Here is a 15412-nt window from a genome sequence, read left to right on the forward strand (position 1 = left end):
AGGGGGGTCGGGGGTCAGGGGTGCAGGGAGGTCAGGGGTGCTGACCTCTGTGTGTGCGTCTGCCCAGAGCAGCTGACTCCCGTCAGGGTCGATGGCGAGGCCGTTGGGCCAGCCCAGGTTGCTGCTGATCAGAACCAGGCGAGCCGAGCCGTCCATGGCAGAGCGCTCCAGCTTAGGGCTCTCCCCCCAGTCAGTCCAGTACATGTAGCTGGGGGAGGAGGGGGGAGAGCAGGGGGAGGAGGGGGGAGAGCAGGGGAGGAGGGGGGAGAGCAGGGGAAGGAGGGGGGAGAGCAGGGGGAGGAGGAGGGAGAGCAGGGGGAGAGCAGGGGGAGGAGGTGGGAGAGCAGGGGGAGGAGGGGGGAGAGCAGGGGGAGAGCAGGGGGAGGAGGAGGGAGAGCAGGGGGAGGAGGGGGGAGAGCAGGGGGAGGAGGGGGGAGAGCAGGGGGAGGAGGAGGGGGGAGAGCAGGGGGAGGAGGAGGGGGGAGGGAGGTGATGGAAGAGACATAAAGAGAGAGAATCCATGAGAAACTATGATGACGCCCAGAAACCACCCGCATTCAGACCGCCCAACCCCAGCCCAGAGCGTGTGACGTCAGTCCAGAGCGTGTGACGTCAGTCCAGAGCGTGTGGCGTCAGTCCAGAGCGTGTGGCGTCAGTCCAGAGCGTGTGGTGTCACTCCAGAGCGTGTGGCGTCAGTCCAGAGCGTGTGGCGTCCAGAGCGTGTGGCGTCAGCCCAGAGCGTGTGGCGTCAGGCCAGAGCGCGTGGCGTCAGTCCAGAGCGTGTGGCGTCAGCCCAGAGCGTGTGACGTCAGCCCAGAGCGTGTGACGTCAGTCCAGAGCGTGTGGCGTCAGCCCAGAGCGTGTGGCGTCAGCCCAGAGCGTGTGGCGTCAGCCCAGAGCGTGTGACGTCAGTCCAGAGCGTGTGGTGTCAGTCCAGAGCGTGTGGTGTCAGCCCAGAGCGTGTGGTGTCAGTCCAGAGCGTGTGGTGTCAGTCCAGAGCGTGTGGTGTCAGCCCAGAGCGTGTGGTGTCAGTCCAGAGCGTGTGGTGTCAGTCCAGAGCGTGTGGTGTCAGTCCAGAGCGTGTGGTGTCAGCCCAGAGCGTGTGGTGTCAGCCCAGAGCGTGTGGTGTCAGTCCAGAGCGTGTGGTGTCAGCCCAGAGCGTGTGGTGTCAGTCCAGAGCGTGTGGTGTCAGCCCAGAGCGTGTGGTGTCAGTCCAGAGCGTGTGGTGTCAGTCCAGAGCGTGTGGTGTCAGCCCAGAGCGTGTGGTGTCAGCCCAGAGCGTGTGGTGTCAGTCCAGAGCGTGTGGTGTCAGTCCAGAGCGTGTGGTGTCAGCCCAGAGCGTGTGGTGTCAGTCCAGAGCGTGTGGTGTCAGCCCAGAGCGTGTGGTGTCAGTCCAGAGCGTGTGGTGTCAGTCCAGAGCGTGTGGTGTCAGCCCAGAGAGTGTGGTGTCAGCCCAGAGCGTGTGGTGTCAGTACCCCGTCTCGTGGTAGAGGGCGATGGCCCGGGGGCTGTCCAGGTTCTGCCAGATCAGAACCTTCCGCATGCTTCCGTCCAGGTTGGCCACCTCGATGCGGTTGGTGCCGGTGTCGGTCCAGTAGATCTTCCTCCCCACGGCGTCCACCGCTAGCCCGTCTGTAGTCAGCAGACCTGGGGAGAGACAGAGAGAGAGAGAGAGAGACAGAGAGACAGAGACAGAGAGAGAAGGAGACCGAAAGGGGGAGGGAGAGAGACAGAGAGAGAGATAGAAGGAGACAAAGACAGAGAGAGAGAGACAGGTTCATGAGAGAGAGAGGTTGATATAAAGCCCTCAGTGTGTATCTGGACTAGCCCAGACAAGAAGCTCACCTGTGTGGATAATGTCTTCATGTTCTGTTCCGTTGATGTTGGCTCTGCTCACTTTCTTCAGCGTGCTGTCAGACCAGTACACTTTACCTACACACACACACACACACATCTGATATAAACCCAATTCTGATATATACTGTTATTTTACAACACACTCACAAGAATTCTCCGGAAGAAGGCCCAACCTCAATCCTCAAACACACACACGTACACACACACTCTCTCTCTCTCCCTCTCTCTCCCTCCCTCTCCCACCCTCTCCCACCCTCTCCCACCCTCTCCCACCCTCTCCCACCCTCTCTCACCTTCTTGAGGGTCGACTCCGATGGCGATGGTGTTCTTCATGGAGCTGTTGATGGCCAGAACCACGTCGGCGTAGTAGGGGATGTCCAGAGACACCATCCTGATGTCTGTCCTTCTGGCGAAGATCAGGAAGCTCCTCATCCCTGCACACACACACACACCACACACACACACACACACACACACACACACACACACACACACCCACCACACACACACACCCACCACCCACACACATTAGGGTCAGCATAAATAGTAGTTACCAGGTCTCGGGGTCAGGGTCAGTGTAGTTACCGGGGCTGCAGGTGTGAGCGTCGGGCATCAGCGTGATGCCAGTGGGACAGGCGCAGCTGAAGCCTCGAGGAGGCGGGGCCAGAAGACACAAGTGGCTGCACCCTCCATTATTCACTGAGCACGCGTTACGCACTGCAGAACACACACACACACACCTCGTCAGACATGCTCTGCACTGCAGAACACACACATCTATAACACTCTCAGATCAAAGCCTTCACCTGACAGCCTCAACCAATCTGAAGGAGGAAGGGCAGGAGGGAGGAAGGGGGAGGGAAGGGAGAGGGAATGGAAGGGGGAGGGAAGGGGGGACGGAAGGGGAGAGGGAAGCGTGCGGACAGACGGACAGACGGACAGACATTCCTGATCCAGGAGCAGAGGGGGAGGTTTTGAGCTCAGATCAGATGATGTTCAGCCTGGTTCCAGCCCCAGGCTGTCTCTGCTCCACAACACTGGTCTGGGATCAGCTTACAGGGGCCCTACAACACTGGTCTGGGATAAGCTTACAGGGGCCCTAACCCCCGGGGTGATGGGAGGGACAAAGGATCTGGACTAGCTTGTCTTGTAACCAGAGACTCCATAGGGACACAATCTTTCTCCCTTACATATACACACATACCCACCCTCCCCCCCACATACACATCCCTCTCCACACACACCCACACAACACCCCCCACACACACCTCTCCCCCCCAACACACACAATCCCCTCCCCCCCCACCTGAGGGCCGGTGGCGGTGGAACATGTGGATGTCCATGAGGTTCTCCAGGTTCTCGGCCAGCGTGCGCCGGCCCTGCCCTGTCAGCTTGTGGGCCTGCTGGATGCTCTTGGTCTGCCAGTCTGTCCAGAACAGCTGGTCCTCATGCAGGGTCAGCCCGAAGGGGTGGGGCAGCTGGCTGCCAATCAACACCTGCAGGACAGAGACAGGAGCGTGAGGTGTGTGTGTGATGTGTGAGTGCTTATACGTTCATTTGTTGCGTGTGTGTGCGTTTGAGGGTGCTGCCAGGTGGGACTCGGAGCTGCCATGTGATTGGATGCTGTACATGCCTGTCGGAGCCGTGTGATTGGATGGCGTACCTGTCTGTCGGAGCCGTCAAAGTTCCCGTACTCGATGGTCTTGGTGCCGGCGTCGGCCCAGTAGAGGCGCTGGGTCTCGTAGTCGATGGCCAGGCCGTTGGGCCAGGTGAGGTTGGTGGAGACGATGACCAGGCGACCAGAGGAGTCCATCCCAGCACGCTCGATCTTAGGACTGGAGCCCCAGTCAGTCCAGTACAGGAGGCTGGGGGAGAGAGGGCGGTGTGAGTGTGTGTGTGTTAAAGTGAGTGTGTGAGTGTGTGTGTGTGTGTGCTCACCCTCCTACAGGGTCCACCACAATGTCTCTGGGTCGGTCCAGGTTCTCCCAGATCAGAACCGTGCGCATGCTGCCGTCAGCGCAGGACACCTCGATACGATCCGTGCCTGACACACACACGCACACACGCACACACGCACACACAGCAAAATAACTGTTATTGTACGTCCGTGTTATCATAGCCGCCAATCATGATAAGTTAGCTTAGCTGTAGGCCATTATACAGTCTGCATAGATGATAAGTTAGCTTAGCTGTAGGCTATTATACAGTCTGGATAGATGATGTGTGGATAGTTATCGTACCTGCATCAGTCCAGTATAGCTTGTTAGTCACCCAGTCTATAGCTAGACCTGCAGGGCTTTCCAGACTGGTGTCCACCACCACCTGAAACACACACACACACACACACACTAACATCAGAACGACTGGAAACAGAACCAAATCTGATCGGAGCCAGTGATCTGTAATAACACCTTCCGGCCAGAAGATGTCAGCGTTGCAGCATCACACACCTGCTCCCTCCCTCCCTCCCCAGCACAACCGGGTGCACTTGTTCACCTCTGCAGGGCGGCACTGACCTCCTGCTTTGAGCCGTCCCATTGGGCGCGGTTGATGGAGTCAGTAGTGACGTCTGTCCAGTAGATGTAGCCCCCGGCGGAGTCCCAGTCCAGCGCCACGGCGTTGCGGACGTCCGCCAGAGGGATGACGTCGTCCGACATGTCGTCGGTGTCGTAACTGACTCGACGGATGTCCGTCCTTCGGGCAAAAAGCAGGAACTTGTCAAGACCTGATCAAAGACCAGAGGTCTTCTGTCAGTGATCTAGGTTTCACAACGGGGTCAGCACACAACACATGCCAAAAACATGCTACAAACACGCTAAAACACCAGCACACTAGGAATAATAACTCAATACAATAACATAATACTGGGATGATAGTTTAATGGTTGTAATATCTGTCTACCTCGAGAACCTAGCTGATAATACAATTACTTCAGCCATGTCCACAAACTACAAATTCTTGACAATATAATATACAATCACATTTATGTTTCCATAATAAGTGTATAAGTGTGTGTCTGTGTCAGAGTTGTTGTTGAGAATGCACTTACTGGAGGCACAGGTGAGCTGGTCCACCTTGTTGAAGCCAGTCGGACAGGCGCAGGTGAAGGTCTTGTTGCTAGGGAGACACAGGTGGCTGCAGCCTCCGTTATTGGTCCCACAGCGACTCCGCCCACCTGGAGGGGAGAGGGGCGGGGCCAGGTGAGCCAGCACGCATCACATCAGAGGATGTAGACTGATGTAGATCAGAGGGATGTGTGTGTGGGGTGGTGGGGTGTGTGTGTGGGGTGGTGGGGCGTGTGTGTGTGGTGGTGGGGTGTGTGTGTGTGTGGGGTGGTGGGGCGTGTGTGTGTGGGGTGGTGGGGCGTGTGTGTGTGTGGGGAGTGTGTGTGGGGTGGTGGGGCGTGTGTGTGTGTGGGGTGGTGGGGCGTGTGTGTGTGTGGGGTGGTGGGGCGTGTGTGTGTGTGGGGTGGTGGGGCGTGTGTGTGTGTGGGGTGGTGGGGCGTGTGTGTGTGGGGTGGTGGGGCGTGTGTGTGTGTGTGGGGTGGTGGGGCGTGTGTGTGTGTGTGGGGCGTGTGTGTGTGTAGGGTGGTGGGGCGTGTGTGTGTGTGGGGTGGTGGGGCGTGTGTGTGGGGTGGTGGGGCGTGTGTGTGTGTGGGGTGGTGGGGCGTGTGTGTGTGTGTGGGGTGGTGGGGCGTGTGTGTGTGTGGGGTGGTGGGGCGTGTGTGTGTGTGTGGGGCGTGTGTGTGTGTAGGGTGGTGGGGCGTGTGTGTGTGTAGGGTGGTGGGGCGTGTGTGTGTGTGGGGTGGTGGGGCGTGTGTGTGTGGGGTGGTGGGGCGTGTGTGTGTGTGTGGGGCGTGTGTGTGTGTGTGGGGCGTGTGTGTGTGTGTGGGGCGTGTGTGTGTGTGGGGTGGTGGGGCGTGTGTGTGTGTGTGGGGCGGTGGGGCGTGTGTGTGTGTGTGGGGCGTGTGTGTGTGTAGGGTGGTGGGGCGTGTGTGTGTGTGGGGTGGTGGGGCGTGTGTGTGGGGTGGTGGGGCGTGTGTGTGTGTGGGGTGGTGGGGCGTGTGTGTGTGTGTGGGGCGTGTGTGTGTGTGGGGTGGTGGGGCGTGTGTGTGTGTGTGGGGTGGTGGGGCGTGTGTGTGTGTGGGGTGGTGGGGCGTGTGTGTGTGTGGGGTGGTGGGGCGTGTGTGTGTGTGTGGGGTGGTGGGGCGTGTGTGTGTGTGTGGGGTGGTGGGGCGTGTGTGTGTGTGTGGGGTGGTGGGGCGTGTGTGTGTGTGGGGTGGTGGGGCGTGTGTGTGTGTGGGGTGGTGGGGCGTGTGTGTGTGTGGGGTGGTGGGGCGTGTGTGTGTGTGGGGTGGTGGGGCGTGTGTGTGTGTGGGGTGGTGGGGCGTGTGTGTGGGGTGGTGGGGCGTGTGTGTGTGTGGGGTGGTGGGGCGTGTGTGTGTGTGTGGGGTGGTGGGGCGTGTGTGTGGGGTGGTGGGGCGTGTGTCTGACCTGCGGGCTGTCTCTGAGGGTGCAGGGTGTGGATGTCCATGGGGAAGTGCAGCTTGTTGCGGATCATCTCCTGGTTCTTCCCTGTGAACTTGTTGGCACTGTTGATGCTCTTGGTGTGCCAGTCAGTCCAGTACAGACTGTCCTCAAACACAGTGATGGCAAAGGGGTGAGGGAGGCCTGGTGAGGAGGAGGGGGAGGGAGGGGGGAGAAGGAGATAGGGAGGGAGGAGAAAGAAAGAGAGGGGGATGAGGAAGAAAAAGGGAGAGAAAGAGTAAAAGAGAGAGCCAGTCAGGTAGAGGGGGAGGAGAGAGAGAGCACGTTAACCCCACAACATGAAACATTAACCTCACGAAAAGACGAGAGAACTCCTTTCATCCCCGAGCCAGGAACACCATGTTCCACAACATCACTGACAGGCACAGACTCACATGTCACCATCATCACTCTCTGGACAAACCCTCATGATGAAGATGGTCACCATGTTGTACTTGTAACCCCCTAACCATAACCTAACCTCCCCAGCAGAGGACATCCCTCAGGAGAGATAAGGGAGCTGGTGATGCCTGAGAGAGCCTGTATAAGTCCCACTGCTGCCCTGCTGCTGCCCTGCTGCTGCCCTGCTGCTGCCCTGAAGCTGCTGCCCTGAAGCTGCTGCCCTGAAGCTGCTGCCCTGAAGCTGCCCTGAAGCTGCTGCCCTGAAGCTGGTGCCCTGAAGCTGCTGCCCTGAAGCTGCCCTGAAGCTGCTGCCCTGAAGCTGCTGCCCTGAAGCTGCTGCCCTGAAGCTGCTGCCCTGAAGCTGCCCTGAAGCTGCTGCCCTGAAGCTGCTGCCCTGAAGCTGCTGCCCTGAAGCTGCTGCCCTGAAGCTGCTGCCCTGAAGCTGCTGCCCTGAAGCTGCTGCCCTGAAGCTGCCCTGAAGCTGCCCTGAAGCTGCCCTGAAGCTGCTGCCCTGAAGCTGCCCTGAAGCTGCCCTGAAGCTGCTGCCCTGAAGCTGCTGCCCTGAAGCTGCCCTGAAGCTGCTGCCCTGAAGCTGCTGCCCTGAAGCTGCCCTGAAGCTGCTGCCCTGAAGCTGCTGCCCTGAAGCTGCTGCCCTGAAGCTGCTGCCCTGAAGCTGCTGCCCTGAAGCTGCTGCCCTGAAGCTGCTGCCCTGAAGCTGCTGCCCTGCTGCTGCCCTGCTGCTGCCCTGCTGCTGCCCTGAAGCTGCCCTGCTGCTGCCCTGCTGCTGCCCTGCTGCTGCCCTGAAGCTTCCCTGTGGTTGAACCTGCTGCTGCTGCCCTGCTGCTGAACCTGGACCAGCCTGGCTCTGAGCTGCACTGGGTCAGCCTGGCTCTGAGCTGCACTGGGTCAGCCTGGCTCTGAGCTGCACTGGGTCAGCCTGGCTCTGAGCTGCACTGGGTCAGCCTGGCTCTGAGCTGCACTGGGTCAGCCTGGTTCTGAGCTGCACTGGGTCAGCCTGGCTCTGAGCTGCACTGGACCAGCCTGGTTCTCATTAGTGTGTGGCTAATTCAGTTAGGGTGTGGGGGGTGGGTAGGTTGCCCTGTGTGTGTACGTGTAATGGTGATGAATAGACACACTCTCTCTCCCCCTTTGTCTCTCTTTTTCAGATTCCAGTCCTCTCCTGTCTCTCTCTCTCCTTGTCTTCTCTCCAGGTGTGTGTAAGGAGAGATAATGGGGGGGGGGAGGCGGGGGAGATGAGGGGGGAGACAGGGTTTCTCTGTGATCATATTGTGAAAGAGAAACATGTCTGAATGTGTGTGAGAGGGAGGAAGACCACCCCCCCTTTACCCCTGTCACCTACACAGACCTCCATACCTGCCCCCCCACCCCCCCCTTTACCCCTGTCACCTACACAGACCACCCCCCCTTTACCCCTGTCACCATACCTGCCCCCCCACCCCCCCCCCCTTTACCCCTGTCACCTACACAGACCACCCCCCCCTTTACCCCTGTCACCTACACAGACCACCCCCCCCTTTACCCCTGTCACCTACACAGACCTCCATACCTGCCCCCCCACCCCCACACAATCTACGACCACCATCAAGATACTCTGGACCTAAGCTGTAAGAAATCCAACATAAAAGCGCAGGCACACACACACACAGTGTGTGTGCGTGTGCGCACATTTGTGCACTTTTTGAAAGTCTGCTCAATACATTTCCCCAACTGTCATTTTGTCACAGAGAACCATCAGGCATGATGTGTGTGCACATGTTCATGTGTGTCTTTGCGCTCCAGTAGAAATATGGCATTGATTAACTCCACATGGTACAATGCATTGGCTTAAGAATCCAATCCAATATATTTCCCACTCATCGTGTGTATGTGTGTGTTTGTGTGTGAGTGTGTGTGTGTGTGTGTGTGAGTGTGTGTGTGAGTGTGTGTGTGTGTTTCTTTGTGAGCACAGTAATAAATGTGTAACTGAGGAGTTGAACTCTGGCCAGACCTACCCCCCCCCCCCTCTCTCTCCCTCCTCGAGTCTGTGTGTGTGAGTGAGTCTGTGTGTTTGTGAGAGTGAGTGTGTGTGTGAGTGTGTGTGAGTGTGTCTCACCCTGACTGATGACAGCCTTGCGGTTGCGTCCGTCCAGGTCGGCCCTCTCGATCACATGGTGCTTGGCGTCCACCCAGTACATGCGGTGGCCGGCGTAGTCGATGGTCAGGCCGTTGGGCCAGAACAGGTGGGTGTCGGCGATAATGCGACGGTTCGAACCGTCCATGTTGGCATACTCAATACGAGGGGTGTTCCCCCAGTCTGTCCAGTAGATCTTACTGGAGAGGAGGAGGTGGAGGGGGGAGGAGGAGGGGGAGGTGAAGAGGGAGGAGGAGGTGAATAGGGAGGAGGAGGAGGAGGGGGAGGAGGAGGTGAAGAGGGAGGAGGAGGGGGAGGTGAAGAGGGAGGAGGAGGGGGAGGAGGAGGTGAAGAGGGAGGAGGAGGAGAGGGAGGAGGAGGTGAAGAGGGAGGAGGAGGGGGAGGTGAAGAGGGAGGAGGAGGGGGAGGTGAAGAGGGAGGAGGAGGTGAATAGGGAGGAGGAGGAGGAGGGGAAGAGGGAGGAGGAGGGGGAGGTGAAGAGGGAGGAGGAGGGGGAGGAGGAGGTGAAGAGGGAGGAGGAGGAGAGGGAGGAGGAGGTGAAGAGGGAGGAGGAGGTGAAGAGGGAGGAGGGGGAGGGGGATGTGAAGAGGGAGGAGGGGGAGGGGGAGAGGATGCATTTTAGTTCAAGCTTGTTCAAGATGAACACAGACCAGTTTAGATTCCGTAGTAAACCAGGTCACAAGGCCTCCCGGCTGTCTGTCAACCAGAAACTCATTTACCAACACTCTCAATTACACACACGCAAATAAGCCCCATAATCATCTAAATGAGTTAGCTGGTTGTGTCTCCAGAGGCAGGCTGCTAGCTGTGTGGAAACAGAGATGTGGAACAGCTTCAGCTCAGACTGCTCCAAAAGGAGCCATATGCCTCCTTTTAGATGTCGTCCCGAACACATCAAACATCACAACTGCAAGTGTTTTAACTGTGTGTTCGTATGTGTTAGTGTTTATGTGTGTGTGTGTGTGAGAGTGTGTCCTACCCCTCCATGGGATGCAGGGCGATGGCGCGGGGCTTCTCCATGCTCTGCCACAGCAGAACCTTCCGGTGGGTTCCGTCCAGGTTGGAGACCTCGATGCGGGAGGTGCCAGAGTCTGTCCAAAACAGCTTGTCATGGATCCAGTCTATCGCCAGGCCACCTGGGGGACAAACACCAGAAACATCCCTCATGTCATCCTCATCTCTCTCTACACGCTCCTCATCTCTCTCTACAAGCTCCTCATCTCTCTCTTCACGCTCCTCATCTCCCTCTACACGCTCCTCATCTCTCTCTACAAGCTCCTCATCTCTCTCTTCACGCTCCTCATCTCCCTCTACACGCTCCTCATCTCTCTCTACACGCTCCTCATCTCTCTCTACACGCTCCTCATCTCTCTCTACACGCTCCTCATCTCTCTCTACACGCTCCTCATCTCTCTCAGGGAGTCAGATGGCTGAGCGGTTAGGGAGTCGGGCTATTAATCAGAAGGTTGTTGGTTCAATTCCCGGCCGTGCAAAAATGACGTTGTGTCCTTGGGCAAGGCACTTCACCCTACTTGCCTCGGGGAGAATGTCCCTGTACTTACTGTAAGTCGCTCTGGATAAGAGCGTCTGCAAAATGACTAAATGTAAATGTCTCTCTACACGTTCCTCATCTCTCTCTACACACTCCTCATCTCTCTCTACACGCTCCTCATCTCCCTCTACACGTTCCTCATCTCTCTCTACACGGTTCTGTCTATGGACATCTAACCCCCTCCCTTCCTTGTCCCTCCCTCCCTCTCCCCCAGCCGTCTCCCTTTCTTCCCTTTCCCCCTCCCACCCAACTACCAGGGCTCTCTAGACCAGTAGAGACCTTCTCCCCCCTCTCCTCCACCTCCTTCTCCCTCTCTCCTACCAGGGCTCTCCAGACCAGTAGACACCACCTCCTCTACGTTGGAGCCGTTGAGGTTGGCCTTCAGGATGCGGTCCAGCGTGACGTCGGACCAGAACACCAGCTCCAGCTGGTGGTGGAAGTCCAGGGCGATGGCGTTCTCCAGGTTGTTCAGGAGGAGGGTGTACTCTGACCGGTGGGGAAGAACCTGCCGGATGTCTATCCTGTTAGCAAACAGCAAGACCGGCTCTGGACCTGGGGGGAGATAGGGAGGGACTCAGACCTAGAGGACATACAGTCAGATAGACAACCCATCTGAGATGTTCATGTTTCCCGTTTCCTGTTTCCTTACCCAGAGCCTTGCAGCTTCTCTTGTCTGGTCTCAGTTCGTAGCCTTGCACACACCAGCACTGGAACCCCCCCTCTGTGTTGGTACAGCCCTGGCTGCAGTAGCCTTCCTCAGCACACTCATCCACATCTGGACCGCACCATGTCGGCAGATGGGGGGGGGGGGGTAATATATATTGATCACAGACTAGATGCTGAAAGGTCTCGACTATGCATACATGTCTGTAATGTACACACACACAGTCACACACACCTCCATAACACCCCCCCCCCCCCCTCACCTTGGCAGGCATGGGCGTCATCGCTGAGTCGGTACCCGGTGTGGCAGGTGCAGGTGACCTGTCCTCGGACCATCTGACACTTCTGAGAGCACCCCCCGTTACCTAGGTTACAGTCCCCCTCGCTGGAGCGCGGACCTGCGCACACACACACACACGTACCATAACATAGTTAGGACTGACAAGAACACACACACGCCACACACACACAAGCCACACACATGCCAAACACGCACACACGCCAAACACGCCAAACACACACACACGCCGCACACACACACACGCCACACGCCAAACACACGCACACACCCCAAACACACACGCACGCACGCAAAACACACACACACGCCACACACACGCCACCCCCTCCCTCTCCCGTGCTCACGGCAGTCTTGGTGTGGCGTCTCGTCCGAGCCGTCTCCACAGTCGTTGACCTCGTTACACACCTTCCTCAGGCCGATGCAGCGCCCGTTCCCACACAGGAACTGGTCCGGGGCACAGGGAGGCGAGTCTGGGGACAAAAGTCAAAAAGTCGCTGAACGGGCAACACTGGACAAGCAGAAGACGCCGTCATGGCGACCAGCAGCAGCTGCTGCGGGGGGGGGAGGGGGGGGGGTCTCCTCTAAAACTACTAAACTAGAAAAGTAGAAAGTGTGGAAATACTTTGGGTGTGAGGCAATGGGAACATCCTCCTCAGGGAGGATGTGACATCATCATCCTCAGGGAGGATGTGACATCATCATCCTCAGGGAGGATGTGACATCATCATCCTCAGGGAGGATGTGACATCATCATCCTCAGGGAGGATGTGACATCATCATCCTCAGGGAGGATGTGACATCATGGTCCTCACCTGTCCTCTCACAGCTGTCCTCGTCACTGCGGTCGGTACAGTCATCCTCGCCATCGCATCTCCATGACAACCGCACGCAGCGCCCGGACGCACAGCGGAACTGGTCAGCCGTGCACATGGAGCTGGCTGGAGGGGAGGTAAACATGTCTGTGTATATAGGAGTGTGTATATGTGGAGGTATACATGTCTGTGTATATAGGAGTGTGTATATGTGGAGGTATACATGTCTGTGTATATAGGAGTGTGTATATGTGGAGGTATACATGTCTGTGTATATAGGAGTGTGTATATGTGGAGGTATACATGTCTGTGTATATAGGAGTGTGTATATGTGGAGGTATACATGTCTGTGTATATAGGAGTGTGTATATGTGGAGGTATACATGTCTGTGTATATAGGAGTGTGTATATGTGGAGGTATACATGTCTGTGTATATAGGAGTGTGTATATGTGGAGGTATGTATTCATGAGCATGTCAGACTGGATCCTCACTGCAGTTCTTCTCGTCTGATCGGTCATCACAGTCGGCCTCCCCGTCGCACCTCCAGCCTGCGTTGATGCACATCCCACTGCCACACATGAACTCTACTGATCTGCACGGCTGGTGGGAGGCTGCAAACACACATAGAGGGAGGAGAGGAGGAATGAGTAAAGCTATGTGCTGATGAGGGTGTGATCAAAACAACAGGTGGGGAGAGCGAGAGACAGTTGGTTCTCATGTCGAAAGCCTCCAGTAGGGAGGCAGTTGATCTCCCTCTCTCCCTCTCTCCCTCTCTCCCTCTCTCTCTCTCAGCAACAATAAAATGATATGAATCATAAGATCATTATCTGGCCTCTCTCTCCCTCATAACCAGAGGGTAAGAGAGGGGGGACAGAGTGAGGGTACCCTGTCTGTGTTTGTGTGTGTACTCACAGCAGTCAGATTCGTCAGACCAGTCTCCACAGTCATCATCTCCGTCACAGTGGTAGATGTCCAGGATGCAGCGCCCGTACGCACACTGGAACTCCTCCACACTGCAGGTGGCTGTCAGCACGTCAGACGCTACACGCACACGCACACGCACACGCACACGGTAAGTGGAGCAGATCAGAGAAGACAGTCTCCCCGTCCCGTCCCGGACAGGAACTCACGGCAGTGCTCCTCGTCTGAGCCGTCCTTGCAGTCAGTGTCTCCGTCACAGTACCAGTGCTCAGCGATGCAACTGCCGTCCGTACAGCGGAACTCCTTATCTGAACACTTCCTCATGTCTGCACACACACACACACACTATTCTTAGACAGACTGTGTATGTGTTCGTATTTGTGTGTGTGTGTGGGGGGGGGGGGGCAGATGGCTGAGCGGTTAGGGAATCGGGCTATTAATCAGAAGGTTCCTCGGGGGAATGTCACTGTACTTACTTTATCTCTGGATAACTAAATGTAAATGTGTGTGTGCGTGTGTGTGTGGGTGTCTCACCACACTGCTCATCACTGTTGTCTCCACAGTCGTTGTCTCCGTCACAGTGCCACAGGCTGCGGATGCAGTAGCCGTTCTGACAGTGGAACTCATCCTCCTCACACTCCCTGGGGGCTGGACACACACACACAGGAAAGGTTATGTGCTGATCTGTGTGTAACGTGTGACGGTGCTTGTGAAAAGTTCCAGCTTCTAAATCCATTTTAATTTGATTGATATGACAAGCGCACACACAGACACACACACCCTCAGGTCATTGATGGAGTTCACCAGGAAGAGAACAAGATACATTAACTGGCCAATCAGACTCCAGGATCCATCATAGTTACTGATCTATCCCCTCCCTCCTCCCTCCTCCCCCTCCTGTCCTTTAGTGATGCTATCAGGGGCTCCAGTGGGCTCCCCCTATGTTAGTATGTGTGTGTGATTAGAGTTAGCAAAAGCTTAGACTCCCATTACTGGTGTTACCACGCTGAACAGCAGCAGCATCACAGTGCTGTATTGGTGCAGGCAGGTGTGGTAGTGTTGGAGACCTCAAACAATGTATTATTTAACACCAGTGGATAAGGCTCCGGAGATGTGTGTGTGTGTGTCAGGATGTGTGTGTGTCTATACGGCTGTCTGCTTGTGTGCATGTGAAAGGGTGTGTGTGTGTGTAAAGGTGTGTGTGTGTATGTGTGTGTGTGTGTGTGTGTATATGTAAAGGTGTGTGTGTGTGTGAATGGAATTTGGAAACATGAAGAATTAATATATCCAGTCTTAGTGTGCGTCTGACTGTGTGTGTGTGCGCGTTTGTGAGTCAGTAAGTGTGTGTTGTGATTCAGTGAGTGTGTGTGTGTGTGAGTAAGGGGGAGGGGGAGAGAGAGAGAGCGGGAGGGGAGGAGGGAGGGAGGAGAGGGAGGGGAGGAGGGAGGGAGGGAGGACAGGGAGTTTACGGCTGTGAAGATGAAACATTCATGTGTCTGCAGACAAACCCTGTTAGCAGACAGACTGAACCCTGTTAGCAGACAGACTGAACCCTGTTAGCAGACAGACTGAACCCTGTTAGCAGACAGACTGAACCCTGTTAGCAGACAGACTGAACCCTGTTAGCAGACAGACTGAACCCTGTTAGCAGACAGACTGAAGACAGTCGGGTACCGTTGCAATGGCAGCGGTGACCTCTGGTGGGGGTGTGTGATGTTGTGATCTCCTGGGCTGCAGGAGAGCTGAGCCGGCACTCAAAACAGACAGGGGTGTGTGTGTAGGGGTGTGTGTGTAGGGGTGTGTGTGTAGGGGTGTGTGTGTAGGGGTGTGTGTGTAGGGGGGTGTGTGTGTGTAGGGGTGTGTGTGTAGGGGGGTGTGTGTAGGGGGGTGTGTTACTCACGACAGTCCTGCTCGTCAGAGTCGTCCTCACAGTCGTTGTCCCCGTCACACACCCAGGAGCGGCGGATACACTTCCCGTTGTCACAGTGGAAGTCCAGCGGAGAGCAAGTGGGCAGCACTGGGGGGGGGGGGAGAGGAGGTGTTACACACACGCACACACACACACACCCCACTACTGCTGGGGGAGGGGGGAGGGAGGGAGAAAGGTGGACCGTGTTCCAGTTAGAGGGGGGGTGAGAGGGTTAGTTAGGGTTAGTTACCCTCGAGGGTTACATTTAGTCATTTAGCAGACGCTCTTATCCAGAGCGACTTACAGTAAGTACAG

At 56.7% G+C, this 15412-nt stretch overlaps 1 protein-coding gene across 1 annotated transcript; it reads right to left on the reverse strand.

The window, feature by feature from the left end:
• Positions 1 to 45: 45 nt before the first annotated feature.
• On the reverse strand, positions 46 to 15207 carry lrp4 (low density lipoprotein receptor-related protein 4; the record flags this gene model as incomplete). Its single annotated transcript, XM_062455404.1, has 24 exons — positions 15089 to 15207; positions 13723 to 13836; positions 13398 to 13514; positions 13180 to 13308; positions 12759 to 12878; positions 12266 to 12391; positions 11798 to 11923; positions 11416 to 11550; positions 11139 to 11264; positions 10811 to 11041; positions 9917 to 10073; positions 8899 to 9116; positions 6351 to 6527; positions 4907 to 5032; positions 4374 to 4582; positions 4098 to 4179; positions 3796 to 3901; positions 3521 to 3722; positions 3164 to 3353; positions 2443 to 2574; positions 2151 to 2291; positions 1846 to 1932; positions 1476 to 1647; positions 46 to 208 (listed from the first exon to the last, which is right to left on the reverse strand). Coding segments are annotated over exons 3-24 (3270 nt in total), but the record flags the coding sequence as incomplete, so codon positions are not given.
• Between the last annotated feature and the right edge of the window lie 205 nt (positions 15208 to 15412).

This window comes from Osmerus eperlanus, unplaced genomic scaffold (assembly GCF_963692335.1).
Source record: "Osmerus eperlanus unplaced genomic scaffold, fOsmEpe2.1 SCAFFOLD_650, whole genome shotgun sequence".
Classification (NCBI taxonomy): domain Eukaryota; kingdom Metazoa; phylum Chordata; class Actinopteri; order Osmeriformes; family Osmeridae; genus Osmerus; species Osmerus eperlanus.